The sequence below is a fragment of the Cebus imitator genome, unplaced genomic scaffold (genome assembly GCF_001604975.1).
Source record: "Cebus imitator isolate Cc_AM_T3 unplaced genomic scaffold, Cebus_imitator-1.0 Scaffold781, whole genome shotgun sequence".
NCBI classification, from domain to species: domain Eukaryota; kingdom Metazoa; phylum Chordata; class Mammalia; order Primates; family Cebidae; genus Cebus; species Cebus imitator.
Genome location: NW_016108096.1, coordinates 292291 through 312324, shown reverse-complemented (window position 1 = coordinate 312324; position 20034 = coordinate 292291). Strand labels below are relative to the sequence as shown.

The 20034-nt window shown below is 37.6% G+C and overlaps 1 protein-coding gene across 3 annotated transcripts in view; it reads left to right on the top strand.

Moving 5' to 3' along the window:
• The window catches only part of LOC108297228 (calcium-dependent secretion activator 2), a 212998-nt gene that overhangs the window by 90166 nt on the left and 102798 nt on the right, over positions 1–20034 (top strand). For 2 of the 3 annotated variants that reach the window (XM_017519940.2, XM_017519938.2), the window contains 2 exons: positions 10686–10789; positions 19096–19252. In XM_017519940.2, coding sequence (XP_017375429.1) covers positions 10686–10789; positions 19096–19252 — 261 coding nt within the window. Of the gene's footprint in view, positions 1–10685; positions 10790–12388; positions 12398–19095; positions 19253–20034 lie in introns of all 3 variants that reach the window. The other variant, XM_017519928.2, reaches the window with a different exon arrangement.

Below are 20034 nucleotides of genomic sequence, written 5' to 3'. Positions count from 1 at the left end.
TTGTAACTGTCCTTAATGGTTATTTTTACTTTCTCACTTCTTAGATGACTTTCCAAGTTTGTCTAATACTTGAGTTAAAACAGAATTGTTTTAACTTTCTTATAAAACATAGAGTGCCCCCATTTTAGTTCATTTTCTGCATAGAAATAAATAAAACACTTAGATAATGGATCAGAAATAGTTAATCAAGTATATCCAAGATTTTCCAGGATCTGGAAAAATTATATACTTCAAAAAACTTCTCTCTAGTAGATATATGTCTTCTATTAAAAAAAAAAAAGAAAAAGTTAAAACACACACATACAAAGTATTCATGTAATGTCTTCAGTTTATTCCTTACTTGGAATTATTCTCTTGGCCATGATCTGTAACACTCTGAACAGCATGTTCTTCCTTCCTCCTTCCTCCTTCCTCCTTCCTCTGAAGATGCATGGAAATCTCATTACAAATGTTCAACACCTGTTTTCTAAAAGGTCTCAAGAAAGATGTCAGTTTGCTCAGCTCACTTGACAGTGTGTCATGTACTTGTTGTTTGTTACTTTTGTGTAGAATGCAATTCACAGATAAATGCAGTCTTGAAATAACAAGGCTTCTTCCTTTCACAAGCAATTTTATAGAATTTGTCAGTCTCCAAAGACAGAATTTGAAAGCAACTGACTGGTGACCCCTCATTTACTTACTAACAGGTGCCAACAGGTACACCAAGAGACATAGCAGCATGGCTTTCATGGCACCTTGTTAATCTGAGTAGGTTACATGTACGAAAAAGTCTTTTCCAATTGTACAAAAGTAGAGTGATGCAAACTGACAGGTTTCTACCTCTTTATTTATCAACAGAGTTTATAAGGACCCAAAGACTGCATGGATGAAAGAGTTTGGCAAATTAAGAAGGGTTCATTACTTGTAGGCCATAGCTAAATGCCTATATAGCTTCAAGCAATAAATTAAAAAGCCTAATTGAAGTGTTTTAAAAGACACATACACACATACACACACATATTTTAATTTCAAAGAGGAGCCCTTTAAAATATCCGTGAGGCATCAGTGCATGCACATACATTCACAGTGATGGGCAAATTCGGGATGTTAGAGCTGTAGAAATATTCAAGGTGGCTCTAAGCCCAACCCTACTTTGTAAACCTGGTCTTTTACACTTGCCAACTGGGAGACTTTCGCTAAATCTTTGCATGCCCTAAAACTTGATTATATATCAAAGGAAAGAAAGACATACATACAGACACCTAGATCTTTTGACTCATTTCTCATAGTCAAATCTTTTCAATTGTTATCTTTCATATTGTGGTTACTGTCTCCAAAAATATTCTCTTTCCTTCTTCTTCACCTTGCCTTGTAGCTGGCAAGACTTGGGAGTCCCTGTCCCCTACCATAGCCTATTGAACAGACCATCTTCACCTTCTTGCCTTGCTGTACTCTGCCTTGCCTGTATCCCCATTGTTCACAGGCAGACATTCTCCTGGAGTATGGAAAAAAGAGTTAAAGCAAGGCTCAGGCAGGAAGTGAGAGTGGAAGCATGATGGTGCTCCTTTTATGAATAAAACAAATGACATGGAAAGGATGTATTAGGTAAATGCAATTAAAAAACAGGAAGGAATAGGCATGAAATTAAAGAAGCTATAGACTTTATGTAATTCTGTATTTTATTTTCAGTTTCTGAATTTGAATAATATTTAGAAGAAATGGATACAATGTATATATAAAGAACAAGATACCAGGGAGGCGACTATTCATCAGTTTCAGCTATTGAATGTGTATGTGTATATATACACAAATATACATATATTGTGTATATGACATGGCTTAAGAACAGTCTTTTTTGAGACAGGGTCTCTGTCACCCAGGTTGGAGTGCACTGGTGTAATCACAGCTCACTATAGCCTCTGTCTCCCAGGTGGGCTCCTCCCTCAGCCTCCTGAGTAGCTGGGACCACAGGCATTCACCACTATGCCTAGCTAACTTTCTTTATTATTATTATTTTAGGTAGAGACAGGGTTTCACCATGTTGCCCAAGCTGGTCTCAAACTCCTGAGCTCAAGTGATTCACCCACCTTGGCCTCCCAATGTACGGGGATTATAGGCATGAGCCATGATGCCCAGCCAAGACCAGTCTTTAAAAAATCATACTGCTGAGTATCGTGGCTCATGAATATAATCCCAGCACTTTGGGATGCTAATACAGAAGGATCACTTGAGCTCAGGAATTCGAGAGGAGCCTGGGAAACATAGTGAGACCCTGTCTATATAAAAAGAAATTTAATTAGTTGGCTATGAAGATCGCTTGAGCCTGGGAGTTCAAGGCTGCAGTGAGACATGATCATGCCACTGCACTCCAGCCTGGGTGACAGAGCAAGACCTTATTTAAGCAAAAAAAAATTTTTTTAACTATTACACAATTAGCTGGCAAAATTACCAGTGGAAAAAATTTATGCTATCATTAAAATCCTCTGACATAGTTATATCCAGAGTTAACCAGAGCAAACTAAGTAGACAGCATAGAAAACTTTGTTTTCTTCTGGTAGTGAGTGCCTGTGGTCCTAGCTACTCAGGAGGCTGAGGGCAGAGGATCACTTGAGCCCACCTGGAAGATAGCATAGAAAACTTTCTTCTCCCTCAAGCCTTTATAGCCTTTGAAGCCAGCAATGCTGTAGACATATCCATCCCTGTGAGCAGTGCTGTAGGCATATTCGTCCCTTAGCTTTTCTTACTTCATAAACTTCGGGAGAGTCAAGGTCTCAATGAAAAGACAACTTTAATACAATTCAAATTGAGGTGTCTGTGTTTCCTGCCTCTTGTAAATCACGTGTGAAAAGAAGCCTGTGACAAATGATAAACCAAATAATTTTTGCTTGTGGGTTCTAGAATCTTTTCTCTGTAATTCTATCACCATCATCTCCTACTTTAAGATCTTAGGAAATTATGCCTCAATATTCCACCCAAAAAAAAGTCTCACAGAGCCACTGACTTTCACCTCATGTGTGTCTGACATTTTATGGCTCACTACTCATGGGTCAGCACTTACTGTTGACTTATGGAGACTGTTCAGTTTGGATTCAGTCCAGCTGCCATTGGCCTATACTCTAGTGGCCAATTTTCCTTTGTTCAACAGCGGGCCATTGGCTTAAAATGAATTACCGATATGAAAGATAATCTGGGTAAAGTAGTTAATGTGACTGTAATCACAGAACAGTTATTACAACGCATATAGCTTGGTTAATTCCAGGGAAATATTAAGTAGAACTCTTACTTTAAATGACAGGGTCATTAAGTGAGTTGGTCCCAAAAGGAGCCATGAAAGTAGGAGGCCACAGACCTATTGTTTTCAAATAAATGTGGCATTAGTATTCCTGTGATTTTAAAGACCTATCAGGAGGCTATACCATCCTGGATTAATTATTTTCATTTATATATAGGATTGCCCAAACATAGACACTATCCTATCTGGGAATCAGTTCAGATTCTGCAGAAAAAAGTCACCTTTTGCCTGAAATGAGGTTTATATAAAGGTATAGCTTGATTTCAGAGGAAGGGGAAATAATCGAAGTTTACCTAGGTCACCTTTGTTTTTCATAACTACTGGTAGTTCTCATAGTGCATTCCCTACCCCAGCATCGTGAGCATCAGCTGGCAAATTGTTAGAAATGCAGATACTTGGGCCTCGCCCAAGAATTACTGAATCAGAAACTTGGAGTGATGCCAAGCAGGTTGTGTTTTAGAAAGTCCTCCAGGTGATTCTGATGCATGCTGAAGCTGAGAAATGGAGATCTATACCGAAGGTATTCCATTCATTGATGAAAGCAGTACATAGTTCAGTACTTATGGAACCATAATATCATTTTGGTTGCAGTCAGATAAACCAGGAGAGAGTCAATGATTCCTCATTTTCTTTCATTAATTGGTAGTGCCAGGTCTTGGAGATGTCACAGATAGTGGAGCAATTATAGGCCAGTTGACCCTAAAGAACTGAGAAAGTAAGTTGAGTTTTGGGAACCCTCTCGCCCCCAGATTTTGAGGCAGTCTTCTTACCAAGTTATATATTATCTCCTCTAGGGTACTGAGTCCAAAAGTTCCTTAGATGCATCTAGTCACAAGTTCTGAAGAACTGGCAGACAGATGGCAGGGGCAGGAATGGGTTGTTTTTAAGGAAGTGCCTAATTTCCTGCCCTCCTATCTTGGAGTAAGAAAGCTTGTAAGTATTGAGATCTGGCCAGAATTGACCTCCTGGAGCCTACTTGTCCTAGGCTTTGGCACCATGTCACTTACCACGGGTTGCTATGGCTGGAGCTGAAGGATGGGTCAGAAAATCTAGATAAATGTTTAGACTTTCCAACTGAGTCATCAGTCTGGACTATGCAAAGAGGAAGGACATTGATATCAGAGTTAAGATTCAAATTAGAATAGACTGGGGACTAAAGGGGCTTATAGTTTATAAAGGAACAGAAGGCATCTAACATTGATGCATTACCTAAGATATTTTCTGATCTCTGTAATTACAACAATTTTTTATGTGCCCATAGCATTGTGTATATATGTGTGAGAGTGTGTAATGCAGTGTTGCCTTATATTTCTGCAGGGGAAAAACTAGGGGATCAATCACTATCTACTTTAGTGGGGAGAGGGAAGAGGAGGGATCCATTCCACCATTTCTTCAGCTGGGCCTAAGGGTAGATAAGTTTTGCCAGCAAGGTGTCCACAAGAGAGGAGGCCGACAGTCCTGTTACTGGCTGACATTTGGGGTTCCTAGTAGAAGGAATCAGATGCTGTGCCTTTTGCCCGATTTCCTTGTTCTTTACAAGCTCTCAAGGTAAAGCCTTACCTCAGAAAGTGCCCCAGGTGACTGCTTCCATGTGCTCATATTCCTGCTCTTGCCAAACTATCGTCCTGCCTTTAATTTGTTTCACTAGATAGTGAAGATTTTCCCATTTTCTCCCTTTTTCCACACCTCTTTTCTGATTTTCCAAAGTTATCTCTACAGTCCCTTATTAAGATTTTTGTGTTTCTCACCTCAGCTATCTCCTGAAGTTTGTTAGCTATCAGGAGTAGTTTCTCAGCTATCAGGAGTTTGTTATCATCCATTTGATTTATAGTCATTAGCTGGAGAGGGAAGCAGCAGAGGAGCAAGCGGGTGCTTTTCTCTGAATGGGAAGGGAAGAGGTATAAGACTTCCACTTTGGACTGTTGCTAGCTTTCCAAACTTGAACACACATCCCCCACAATAATTTCGTTCTGAAATAGTCCATATGATGTATATAGCAATTTAAAGCCCTCTTGTTGATGCATCTTTGATCCTATTTCTTGCAAGCATATAACCCTGTTGTTGCATGTGGATTACATTTAATTCACTCTCTTTACTGACTTTATAACAGATCTTTATGTTGACCAAAAACGAATGATAGGTTGCCATGTTCTACCTTATAATCTGGTTAGAAAGAGATATATATGAGTTCTTTGAAGGCAGAAATATCTTTTAAATCCTTGTATCCCCTCAGTGGCTAGCAAAGTACCTTAACTGGAATAAAATATTTGTTGAATCAAATTCAGGGCCACAGAATCTGGGGAGTTTAAAAACAAACAAGAAATGAGTGCATATACAGGAATTATTTTTTTCATGCTCCCTAGCTGATCATCATGGCCTAGATGCAAAGGAGGGAAGAAGATAGACAGTATTGGGATGGGATTATTGCCATAGTCCTTCAATCTAAAACCATCTTCAACACTGTTTATTGTTTAGCTGCAAATACAGATACAATCTACTCATTAAAAGTTACGGTCATGGTGAGTGGAGGTAAGGACATTTAAAATCTCTCTTCTCAAAATTAATTTGTGAAAATTGTAACATAATATGTGCATCTATCAAACCATCATGTGACATTATTAGCAAATACTCTTTTTATTCTTCAATTAAAAATTTTTTAAAGTTAAGGCCAGAGCATGACAAGTTACTACATAACATATATGGATAAATGGAAGGGATCTCTTGGTCTTCTTCCCACATCCTGGCATAAGCTTTACCATGAGCATCAATGTGCATCCACCACTGGGGACTTTGACAGGAAATAGCAGCAAGAGAGGCAACCCAGTACAGTGTACCAGGAGTATGCCCCTTTCAGAGGCCATGAAACCCTACCAAACCAAACAGTCAAGCTGTCTTCTTATATCTTTCTATCTCCTATCCCCTTTTCCAGTGGGATCGCTTCTTAAATATACAGAGGTATAATTAAAAATTAATTGTTTCAGTGAGCCAAGTACTCTTTGGTTTTCTATTTTGGTTGTAGAAAACCAAAAGTGTTCCAGAGCAAAGAAGAATCATAGCGAAGAACAATGCGTTGAAATTCATCAAGAAACCTTGCTACTTTTAGCATGTTTGTTTTAAATGTCACTATTTGAAATGTATTATAGCAATCAGCAATTTGGTGTGAAGCTTAAAGGATGTAGAGCCATCTATAGTGCTTCAGAAATGTTACAAAATGAGTGAAAGAAAACATTTTAAAGAGGAATTCTCAAATATTCCCAATGTTAAGCTTTTTAATGGAGCTAGTGATAACCTTGTTATCTAATAGAGTTATGACTACAGAATGCATTAAACTTCTTGGCCGTAGCCAAATGGATGAAACCAGAGAAAGAATACAGTGTACTTGATAAAAATGCTGTCTATTTAAAGTATTAGAGTGGCCATTATGTTCAAGTACAAAGTTTTGATCCTCTCAATAAACTTAATCTAGGAAGAATAAATGTTTTAGAACTTTTAAAATTTCACTAGGACACAGGGTACTCTCAGAGTTTGTACTTAAGACAGTGTAACATGTAAAAGCTGATTTTGAAAGATTCACACATAATAAGTTCTAAGGTTGGTTCTGTTATTCTTTTCTATTATGTGTACTTGTGGCTAAGGATGTGGAGTAGGGGGATTTGTACGTGATTTTTATTCAGAAAGTTAAAAAAGGAAAAAGAATTCAAGTATTGTAGTAATATTACTTCTGTCTGTATGACATCAGAGGTAAGATTTTAGTGTCATCTCAGCCAGCAACAAATTGTATGAGCTCAGACACCTTTAACCTCTCCAAGACTCTGGAAATGGAGAATCATGATTCTCTAATTTACAGAATGCTTGTGAGGATTTGGTAGAGTATGTACGATTTATTTTTCCTACCTACTTTAGTGATTTAAAATAAGTTAAATATTCTAAACTGAAACAATGTTATACATTGTAAAATCTGCAAACATGCAAAGAGTTAGGCAAAGATTCAAATAGTGCTATTCCCTAACACTAAAGTATGTAGGAAAAATAAATTCTTAATCTTCGATACATAAATAAATTTTATTGCCTTTCCCTTTCTTTAAGAAAAACATGTTATATGCATTTATGGGTACATTAAATAATATAATGCAATATATAAGTGTAACATTTATAGGAGGCATAGATTGCCTCAGCTAGAAGGAATTCTAGAAATTTTCTGGTTTGGTACTTCTTAGCATTTGTTTGGTTTATAGACAACTTTGAGAATCTGCTGAAAGGTGTGGTCCTTCTCCCTCACCCCAAAAATTGCTCTACACAAAAATTAGTACATAATTTAAGGAGTTCAAGAAACCTCTGACTCCCAAACTAAATACTCTTCATCTAAAAATGGAGAAATTAAGAAAGATAAGTGATATCCTCTTGAGGCTTAAAGGTTATTTTGAAGACATTTTCTGAGAAAGTTTTCATTTCTGAAGAAAGCTTTTTCTTTAAGGATTTCAGAACTAAACATTTATCAGTTATTTGAGAAGGATTCTCACGCTACAGCTGCATTTTGTCGTGAGATTGCTCTCTTATCCACCCTTGATGTATTAGATGCAGATGAGATCTTTGCAATCCCATGCAAAATTTAAAAATTGGAGTATTGATTGAATTTTTTTATCATGCTTTTCCTCCCATAATTATTCTGCTGCATTTTCAGTAAACATTCATTAAATACCTGCCATGGTCCAAAGCCTACACAAGATAACTATGAATGAGACTCGGTTTCTGACTTTGATCTAATACAGTTTAGCAACAGACTCATGAGCCTGTAATAGGGAAGTTCAGATAGAGGAGCAACTCCTTCAGCCCCAAAACTCAGAGAAGATCCAATTTTAAGTAGCATTAAAGTAGAACCTTGAAGGAGAGTAGGAGTTTGTCAGGCAGAGATTCAGATAGCTTAACTCTGCATGTTTGCAGATTTTACAATTCACAATTATATTTTTTAGTTTAGAACATTTAACTTATTTTAAATCACACTTATGTGGAAATGTACTTAGTGCTAAAATGTATGGGATGTTCCATTGAAGACTCTGCAGCATCATTCTCTAAGCCACGAAGTCTCCAAGCCTCAGTCATACTCCTCTCTGGCCTGCAAATTTTGGCCAGTCAACAGTGGCTCACAAATTCTTCCTTTGGAGTATCTGTGCATCTTTCCCTTCTTTTCTGTTCCTAGTATCATCTTTCCATAGCTCACTATTATGTTAAACCAGATCCTCAGGATCCATGTCACACACTTTCACCAGTCCTTCTTGCACACAACCACCAAATACATTTTCCTAAAATTAATTTATTCTGAGACCCTTCTAGGAAACATTTGCCGCAAGTTATTCATAGGATGTAGTCATCTAGTCTACTTATTATCTTACTTAAAGGCTGCTGTGATCACCCATCATTCTTGGGACATTCTTACTCCAGCCAGACAAGTACAAGTGCCCACATGTTCAAGTCTCACCTTAACTGCTTTTTAGCTGCTGCATTTATCTCTTTGAGCATGTTTCCTTATCTATCAGTTACAGGAATAAAAAGCAAACCTGTTAGGAAAATGTGTGTACTAACACATGGGAAGTGCCCTGGGTTGTGCCTGACACATAATTGGTTCTCAAGAAACTGTATTATTTCTAACCATTGTTACCATCATCTTCCTCCAAAATGCATCGCATCTGTGTCACACAATATTTTTTCTCGGAAAATCCCTTCTCCTCTTCCCCAGGTCATTTGTTATTTCTTTACGACCATGCTTCTGGCTTACCTTCCCCCAATGTCTACCCTAGACCTGCATTCAGCAGTCTTCCCTAACATTTTCTGTATCACCAATAGATTTGCCTCATGTTGCTTCTGAGCTTTTCCTAGGGCCCTTCTCTTCCTAATAAAGCTAGAACAGCTAGAGCTGCCCCTAAGTTAAGTAGGTTGTCATGCAAAATCCTGAGCCTCCTGGACTTCACCCTCATTTGAGGATGTTGAAATATTCATGAAACAGTTGAAAGATTTGATCATTGATGTCTAAGGATCTTTTCAGTCATGAGTTTCTGATTTTGAGTTGTTTGGGAATGAAAGTATGTCTCATACTGCCTCTTATTTCCTACAGCTAATAACATTGAAGTCACACTTGACTATTTGGTGTTTCACACTAATTTTTCTAAAGAATCATTGTAATTTTTTATCCTTGTCACAGAGGAGCAATGGTTTTCCATTCCTCAGGGGAATATAGTAGGAAGTGTATATGGCTTGAGGATTGAGGGATGTGAACCTCACATCAGTGCCTTGCACCGTATCTGAGCTACAGTGAATGTCTAATGAATATTTAATGAATAAGCACCAATCATAAGCAGTGTTTCACTGCATCATTGTACATCCCTTGGGAACATGTTCGAACAGAGCAAATGGAAGTGTCTCTTCCAAATTTCAAGCTGATGTTTTAGGAAGAAGTACGTCAAGGGAAAAAATCTGTTGCGGGAAAAAAAAAGGGCCTTTAAATTCCCCTGGAAGAATATCTTTTACTGAAAATTTGATTTTCCTTCCTCACAACCTCCTTAATGAGCAAAGAGAAAGATCCTGTGACTCCCAGACAACATTTATCTTTAATATCCTTATTGGAAACTCTGTTCTTCACATTGTTTTGGAACAGTTTCATTACACAGGGCATCTCTAATTTCTGCCAGCTATTTGAGTCTTAGAAAATAACTACTTTGCCTTCTCTATAGCAGAATTTCAGTTAACTGCACTTAATCTCATTGTGGTCTCTCCTTTTTATGCCAGTTCAGCTTACTGCTGAAAGAACCTTCAGCTTTAGACAACACTACCTGCTTTCCTCCTCCATAACTTCCTCAGTTGGAAAGGTGGGGTGGGATGGTGGCTGGGAAATAAGGAGGAAATCAGTCAATTGCTAGCTGTCAGAGTTGTTTTAGATGACTTTGTACTTCTTGAATTTAAGATCAACATGAACTATAGGCATTTCTGGCTGGGAATTTAAATAGCAACAAAAAAGCATGGGTTTTGCTAATGCCAGGAATGACTCATCTGGCGAGAATGGTATTGTACTGACAATACAATACAGAGAGAAAGAAAAGACTGTTGTATCTGCTCTCTTTGTGCTGCTGACCTTGAGGAGAATTATAACTTGTTTGTTGCAGAAGTTGAGCATCTAATGTGCTGATGCACCTGTTCTTAAATGGCAAAGCACTTGCAGTTCCCTGTCATTGCTTTGTGGGTGAAATATTTTCTGTAATCTGGTGAACTGCTTTTTTTTTTTAACTAAATAATCTATTCATTTGTATTTCTCGTTTTGCTTATTTCTCATTCTATTTAAACATTCTAGTCTCATCATTATGTCTTCAGACATGTTTGGTTTTTTGTTTTCAAGGTAACATGATTATGATTTTTTTTCATATAGAGACCATGAGCCAGGCATCTCCTGCTAGAAAGCTGGAAGAGATTCTTCATCTAGCAGAGCTCTGCATAGAAGTCTTGCAGCAGAATGAAGAGCATCATGCAGAGGTGATGACCTGTTTTCACTGTAGTATAAAGCTATATGTAAGGCTTTGCTGTGGTGGGGGCTACATTGAATAAGTGGCCTGCTCATAGTCTTGATACATATCTGAATATTTAATGAATAAGCACCAATGATAAGCAGTGTTTCACTGCATCATTGTACATGCCATTGTACATTCACATATGAGAGCATATGTGAATTTTCTAAAAACGTAACTCCCATATATTACAAAGCAATTGTATGTGTGTATACTTTCGTGTTTATTCCTGACAACAAACACCGATGGGATCTGTCCAAGGATGCGTAACTGGTAAGAAGCAAAGACAGAACACAAACCCGTCTTACAACACCGCATCGCGTGCTTTTCCCCTATGCCATGATTACTTTGGTTTAGAAATGTAAGTTAATCAACTTGGAAGTGGGAAATTTGTGATACACTATAAAACAAAATTTTAGAAGAAGACAATCATAATTGTATGGTTGATAACCCTAGGCTTTCACTCTTATGTCAAACTTTTCACTTGTTTGAATTTTCACCAAACCTGCATTGCTTATAATTTTTTAAAGTTCTAATTGAATATTACCATTCACTAAATATTTGGAGTGGCTTTTCACCAGGAAAACTGCTTATTCTGAGACTTGAAATTCTCACTCTAATAGTCATGAGTTTATTCACAGAAACAAAAGAATTTTCTGACTTTGAGTTGGATAGGGAAAATGTGTAGCACTAAATAAATATAATAAATGTCAGTGCCCTAACAGTGCTTTTATCCTTGAAATAAGCAAGAATAAAAAGACTAGATACCTATGAGTTTACAGGATATTTGCATTTAATGAAGCCTGGTTCCAAAAGATCTAAGAAACTACAGGAACTACATTTTAAGCCATTTCATAGAAAAGAGTATTCATGAATTCTTACTATAGGTAACTAAGATTTATTGTATCTGGTTATAAATATGATCATATCTGGTTATAAATATGATCATTCAAAACATCTGCTTTTAGCTCACACTGTGGAATCTAGTTTTTAACTTGCATCTGTCATGTGTGAACTTGTTATGGATATTTTATTTTAAACTGAAGAAACAGCTGCTTCAATAATTTGAAATGAATTCCCAGGAGGTTTTTTCTAGGCTGATACCACAGCTATGTTACAATGAAAATGATTATATGATAAAATATATATATGTTTTGTCTTTGTCTTTTGTTAAAAGGCATTATCGTCAGAGTATTCAGATTTTTTGAATTAAAACATCTATTAATAATTGGATATTCAATTGCAGTATATATTCCAGCAAAACAGGTATATCTAATATTCTCAAACATTTTACAAAAACTAAAAATTAAATGTTATTTGTACTTCATGCAATCGCTAAAATGTTTGTCAAAGTATAATGTACCCAAACACAATTAAAATGTATATATGATTTACTAATCCATGGAATACAGGTGACTTTATTAAATAGAGACAATCATTATTCATAAATATCACTATACGATATGCTGAAATGTAGGACTAGTATCATGACCTTTTTAAAGATGCTTTGTAACATTATGGCAATTGTTCTACTCTGCAATGCTTCCAAATTCTTGGAAACCCTCAGGGAAGAGAGGTGAGTAAATGATTTCCACTATTATATTAGCATAGGATACCTCTTCTATGTAAATTTAAAATGCAATCTACTCTGATTGTAGTTCATTTTAGCCAATTAGTCTTTTCTTTGAAATTAAAGAATGTCTGTTTTTCTTTGAATGTGCTAATTGTTGTTATACTGTTTGGTACAGGTATCTTATAATAATTGCATGCATAATTACTGATGGCCATCATGACTGAAGGGATTTTGATATTTGGTTTGTGTCTTTGGTTGTTTTTTGTCCTTTAAAAAACAACAACAAAAAGAAAATCTCACTTTTTCTCTGAACAAGATTGAACTGACTTCCAGAGCGAATTGGTGGACTGCATTCTGCACTGATACTTATTTTGCCAGATGTTCAAGCTAGAGTTCCTTTGCTCCATGAAAGAGCACCTGACTCAGCTCCCTTGGTGGAGGTTAATGTATCTGCCTCAAAGAGACCTTCAAGTGGCTCACGTGTCAGTTCCTTTTATTTTCATTCTACCTCTCTCCACAGTGGCAGTTTGCTTTACAGGGCAAAGAGGTTGTTTCTATCCTTCAACAATTTCTCAGTTAAGCAGGTTTTATGTCCTTCAGATCTTTGACAGTAACTTATCAGGCAGTTTTCCCTTCTCTCTGAAGGCCCCTCGACTTCTCTTCTCAGGCTTTTCTGCAGAATTCCTGTGTTTTCTCCTTAGAAAGATAATGTAAGTTTCTTTCCAGAAAATCTTTAAGGCTGCCTCCACATTTCGGTGACCAGACCATCTCTGACCAGATATTTTAGGCAAATGAATCTGACAACTCTCCATCCAAAAGCTGCATGCTTTGACAGAGCTAGGAGGTGTCAGATACCTGCTGGAAAAGCCATAGTATCTCACCTGTGTGCCCTTTCCACACACAGCATTTTACTGATAAGAAAACAGTCCCAGGAAAGTTGAGCAACTCACCAGAAGTGCACAGCTAGTGAGTGACTGGGTGAAGACCCAGGCCAGACTCCAGACCTGGACGTTTTCCAATAAACCGCATTGTTGTTTTGCAATTTAAGTAGAAAGGCAGGAGTGATTGTCCTGCCTTGGTTCTGCTGACACACTTGAACCGAAGCATTAAAACAAGGAATGCAGATACATGGGGTGGTGATCACAATGCAAGCCTGGAGATGTCCCTTTCCATTCTGTCATTCTCTTCTTTCCTAGTACTCTGGTATATTCCAGGTCTCTGCCTAAGGGAGATGGAAGGAGTGCTGAGAATATCAGTAGAAAGGATGAGAGGGACAGACCATGAACAATATGAGCACAACTCAAATCATTACTTGGTTGCTTATTATTACAGCAAAATATTGACTTAAGATCCCTAAAATATTTTAAATATGATGTCATCCACCATATCCATTCCACCATGGGCAAAAAGGTTGTTTGGCAGTAATTTGGTATTTGCAATGTACACAGCTCTCAGTTCACTGCAAATGGTTGATTCATTTGCTGGGCTGGATCAACAACAGAGCCTGGACAGTGAGAGTTCACAAACATCAGTATCTGAACCAAATTATGCTTCTGATTGGATTCTAATGTAAAGAGAAAGAGTATTTGATTTTTTTAAATTTATTTTTGCTCATGTGTATCCTTATTCCTCTCCAACTGGCATGCATGCCTAAGGAATATATTAAAGTGTGATTATACAAAAGAATTGAACATGAACAAAATCTATTTACTGTCTACTACTGACTAGATTACAATAATCCCAACAGGTGAAATGACCTCAATTGCACATTGTTTCCATCTGAATAGTCAGTGAGATAAACCGTTTTTAGGATGGGTTTAAATTTAAGCTTATATTAGCCTCTGGACCAACAAATATGCCTCATCTTGGAAGAGGATGACCAACAAGTGGCTTTCATATGGCTCGGGTATAGAAGTAGAATTCCCTTTTCAGCAGTGATTCTCAAAAGCAATTGCCTGGGCATGAATGCTCTACCAAAAATGTTTTTCATTATTTACTGATTTTTAAATATATAAGAATGAGGATAATACTTTATATTCTCATATGTTTTGAAGCATTTTCAGCTCATTATCTCATTTGGTTATTGCTGATATCTATGTTTATGAACCTGATTATCAGTGAATCACAGGAGTTGTAAAAACTTATGATTAGTTAGACAGTAGTTGTGGTGTTACCTGTTTATTTTACCTGTCCCTTAAGAGAACTTAAATCATTCTAGTATTTGGCCCTCAGAATCATGTGGCTGTGTATGTGAGTATGTGTGTATGTGTGTGGCAGGGGCAGGGGTTGCTATAGACACCGGATTGTCTCCAAGGCCTTTAGGATCATCTATAAGGTACAGGATTGCAAACTAATCTTGTTTTGGGGAGTAAACAAGCACAAAATACATTTCAAAGTCAGGTTCACTGTTTTTGCTCATTTCGGCAGCCATCTTCCTTTTTTGTTTTAAATTATAAATTTTTATTATATTTTGAGGACAAAAATAATCAAAGCCGGGCCTGGTGGTTCATGCCTGTAATCCCAGCACTTTGGGAGGCAGAGGCAGGTGGATCACCTGAAATTAGGAGTTCAAGACCAGTGTGGCCAATGTGTCAAAACCCCATCTCTACTAAAAATAGAAAAAATGGCTGGGCATGGTGGTGGGCGGCTGTAATCCAGGATACTCAGGAGGCTGAGGCATGAGAATCACTTGAACTTGGGAGGCGGAGGTTGCAGTGAGCTGAGATTGTGCCACTGTGCTCCAGCCTGGGTGACAGAGCAAGACTCCACCTCAAATAATAATAATAATAATCATCATCATCATCATCAAAAGCCTCAGGCTTTAATAAAAATTAGAAATTATATAAAGAAATTAGACCATAAATTAAAAGATATTAACAGTGATCTGATGTGCTGATGATTGATGGATGGATGGATGGATGGAGAGAGAGAGATGATAGGTAATGTTCCATATGTGTCTCTCTTAAGAAGGCACTATATGTGTAAGGACTTGGTCTCTAGATTCCAGCTGACTTAGATTCAAATCATTGCTTTGTTATCTACCAACCCTATGACTTTGGGCTATTTAAGCTCTGTTTGGTAACCTATAAAGTCAGGATAATTATACCATCTACCTGAAACAGTTGTTTGGGGGATTAAGTAAGATGATGTTTATAAAACCTTTAGAACAGTACTTGGCACATAAATACCATTTAATTCATATTGGACATTATTTTTAAAACACTTAAGATTTGTATGAATTTCAACACATATTTGTAATTACTGATCACAATATTCAGTTATTACATTAGTACAGCAAGAAACGTTTATATTTATTTGACTTTCACAACAATGCTGGGAGAGGTTAGGGTAAGTATTGTTATTGCCAATTTGCAGATAAAGAAATGGAAATCCACCCACCCACAGAACTGATTTGCCCATTATCACTCAAGTATCACCACTAAGTTTAAAAGCTCAGTACTCTGCTTCTAGGTTCAGAGTTCATTTTCACCTGCTACCATTGTAAACTACATTTACTAAAAAACAGGCTTTCCTAGTAGCTGGGATTGCAGGTGTGTACCACCATGCCTGGCTAATTTTTGTATTTTTAGTAGAGATGCGGTTTCTCCATGTTGGCCAGGCTGGTCTTGAACTCCTGACTTCAGGTGATCGGCCCTCCTTGGCCTCCCAAAGTGTTGGAATTATAGGTGTGAGCCACTGTGCCTGGCCAGTAGGAAATTTTTTAAGCTAAAGGACTTAAAATAAAACCTTGTTTTGTATTTCCCTCTTAAACAAATTAAACATTGCCTTCTGCCTCTGCCATCTCATTTACACTAATTAGTGGCTTAGCATTAGAGCCAAAAGAACTTTAACCCAGATAATCATGACTTCTGTTTAGTACTCTGTAGATGGATGCATTTCTGTAGACTGATACATGTCTGACAGATGCACCTCCCTGGTGGAGACCCTGATGCTGTTGAAACTTAGCCACCCCGCAGGAAATAATACCCTAGGGAAGGAATTATAGAGCCCCTCATCTTCCTACCAACCCAGGGCAGGATGGCAAGAAAGAGAAGAGGAAAAGTGGTAGACTAGACCCTGTGTTCCCAAGGTAACTGCAACTGTTGCTTTCATTTTCAAGGACAATTGATTGCTTAAAGCTTTCTCTAGTCATCATTAGAAGAGGCATTCATCACAGATACATTCATTAAGAATGGCATCATCAGGAGTACAAATTGAGACATAAATATATACTCCCGCAAGACAATGAAACTTTCTAGTTGATGGCAAAATCTTGCCAACCTCAAGCTATTTAGTAAAAATTAACAACAAAAAAATGTATATTCCATTTTATTTCATTCCTCATCCGGCCTCTGTCTTCCAAGTTAATGTTAAGAAGACCTTTAGGAATTTTTCTGAGTCCTGAAACAATCCTGAGCTAACATGACTGTTATTTTCTTAATTTTAACCTTTTGCAAAGATATTGGCTGTGAACTGGAAGTGAGATTTTGAAAATGTCTCTTTGCAGTTCTGCATTTTTCTATGCTGCTCTACTCAGAGTTGGGAATCTCAGGTTTTTCTTTTCTTTGTCACCACTATAGGCTACAAAAGGTAGGAGCAAGATCTGTGTAATGAAATCATGTAGTGTGTGTGTGTGTGTGTGTGTGTGTGTGTGTGTGTGTGTGTGTGTGTGTTTTGAGAAGGAGTTTCACTCTTGTTACCCAGGCTGGAGTTCAATGGCACAATCTCAGCTCACTGCAACCTTCGCCTCCCAGATTCAAGCAATTCACCTGCCTCAGCCTCCAGACTAGCTGGGATTACAGGCGCCCTCCCCCATGCCTAGCAAATTTTTTATATTTTTAGTAGAGACCAGATTTCACCACGTTAGCCAGGCTGGTCTCAAACTCCTGACTTCAAGTGATCAACCCTGGGATTACAAGCATAAGCCACTGTACCCGGCCTTTTGTGTGTTTTTATATTATGTCATATACCCATTTTATCAGATATTTAACCAAAAAATATTCAAAGATAATATTTGCAAAAAACAATATGCTCAATTTTCATCATGCATACCATTCTTAACCAGTTTTTACATTCATATATTGGTCACAGCATTGAACCAGGTGATAATATGTCCCTAACTCTTAAATCTATTATTTATACTACACTGTTCTTCCTTAAGTCAACTTTTACCATCTGCTAACTAATTACATGGCAATTTTTTAAAGTTACTAATTATTATTTTATATCTATTATTTTAAGGCCACATTCACTATAAACTTGAAATATGAAATGTTTATAAACATGAAACGTTCTTAAGAAAAACGGTGTGTCAAAATTTTGCAATTCACTTTTTTGAGGTTGCTCTCTTCCTGTTATAATCTAATTCATATTTGAGGCCAGGCGCCATGGCTCACACCAGTAATTTCAGCACTTTGGAAGGCCGAGGCTGGCAGATCACTTGAGACCAGGAGTTGGAGACCAACCTGGCCAACATAGTGAAACTCCATCTCTCCTAAAAATATGCAAAAACATTAGCCAGGCATGGTGGCATGCACCTGTGCTCCCAGCTACTTGAGAGGCTGAGGCGTGAGAATCACTTGAACCTGGGAAGCAGAGGTTGCAGTGAGCTGAGATCAACCAACTGCACTCCAGCCTGTGTGACAGAGTGAGGCCCTGTCTCAAAAAAATAAATGAAATGGGCCGGGCACGGTGGCTTACGCCTGTAATCCCAGCACTTTGGGATGCCAAGGCGGGTGGATCACGAGGTCAAGAGATCGAGACTATCCTGGCCAACATGGTGAAACCCTGTCTCTACTAAAAATACAAAAAATTAGCTGGGTGTGGTGGCACATGCCTGTAATCCCAGCTACTTGGGAGGCTGAGACAGGAGAATCGCTTGATCCCAGGAGACAGAGGTTGTGGTGAGCCAAGAATGCGCCATTGCACTCTAGCCTGGGCAACAAGAGTGAAACTCCGTCTCAAAAAAAAAAAAAAAATGAAGTGATGACTGACTGAATGCTGAATGGAGAATAGATGTGAGCAAACACTTTTTGTAAAGAGCAATTTGCAATGTGTGAAGACTCTAAAATGCGTACCCATTAATCCAGTACTTATTAGAAGTTTATCCTAAGGAAATAATCAGTACTATATTCAAAGATTTTTATGTAAAGATATTTAGCACAATATCATTGAGAATAGCAAAAAGTTGAAAACAGCCATTTTAATTGGGGAATATGTAAATAAATAACAGTATATCCTTATAGTAGAAAATTATGCTGTTATTAAAAGTGAAATCATATGAAAATATTATAAAGTGTGATACCAAATGTTTTAATGTTTCTAGTCACAGAAAAAAAAAGAAATATTAGAAATAAATTCATCAAAAAATCAGAATACTTTTAAATTGTGAGATACAATTTTTTTGTTTTATGTATTTTCTAAATGTTGTAAACTAAGCATGTATTTCTTTTATAAAGGAATAAATGTCCTTGTACATTATAATTTTCTATTTTGTATTTCATTAATCAGTGCCAAATATATGATTTAAATGTGTTATGTGCCTATAAAATTTTTCTCAGGTTAAAAAATATTACCTTTTGTTTATCATGCTTGTTTGTGAAACTAAGACATGTTATCAAATATTTTCAGCTAGCACAGTACTTGCGCATGTTTCTAAAAAGTAAGCTGTTTCTGTCCTTTATGTTTTTATCCTTTTGTAGGCGTTTGCCTGGTGGCCTGATTTGTTGGCTGAACATGCAGAGAAATTTTGGGCTTTATTTACCGTGGATATGGACACTGCACTAGAGGCTCAACCACAAGACTCCTGGGATAGTTTTCCTCTTTTCCAACTGCTTAATAATTTCCTTCGAAATGACAGTGAGCACTTATGTTTTCTTTAGTATATGAAATGGGGAGGGGCAGGAGAATGTTGAATGTCAATGCATTTTTACAGTGTTCTAGCACCGCCACAACAAGAGTTCAAATGGGTAACATTTAGGTTTGCTTAGCCTGCCCAATTATGTCAGGCCAGAGACTAAGGGAGCCCGGGGACACTTCCACATCCCACTGGGCTCTGAAGTTTCTATTATTCCCATCCTCCTGCCTTCTTTGAGGTCTGATAACCTAGGCACCCTTCTTTATGAACCTTATCGTACCTTATGAAACTTAAAATCTTCAAAGGCTGGCATTTCTAAAGTACTTGAGAACATTTACATCTTTGAAAGACACCTTAATAATTCATTATTCTAGAAATCATGTTATGTTAAAGGTCCTACTTAAAGCCATCTTGGTAATATTGCTGGCCTGAGAGTCAGTTCATTTCTACAGATGATAGGCAGATATTGCTATGTGGTATGACTTGCTCATTCAGTATTTAGAAATTAAGGGCCAGGCATGGTGGCTCATGCCTGTAATCTCAACACTTTGGGAGGCCGAGGCAGGCAGGTCACCTGAGGTTAGGAGATTGGGACCAACCTGATCAACATGGAGAAACCCCATCTCTACTAAAAATACACACACAAAAGAATTAGCCAGGTGTGTTGACGCATGCCTGTAATCCCAGCTACTTGGGAGGCTGAGGCAGGAGAATTGCTTGTACCTGGGAGGTGGAGGTTGCAGTGAGCCAAGATCACGCCATGACACTCCAGCCTGGACAACAA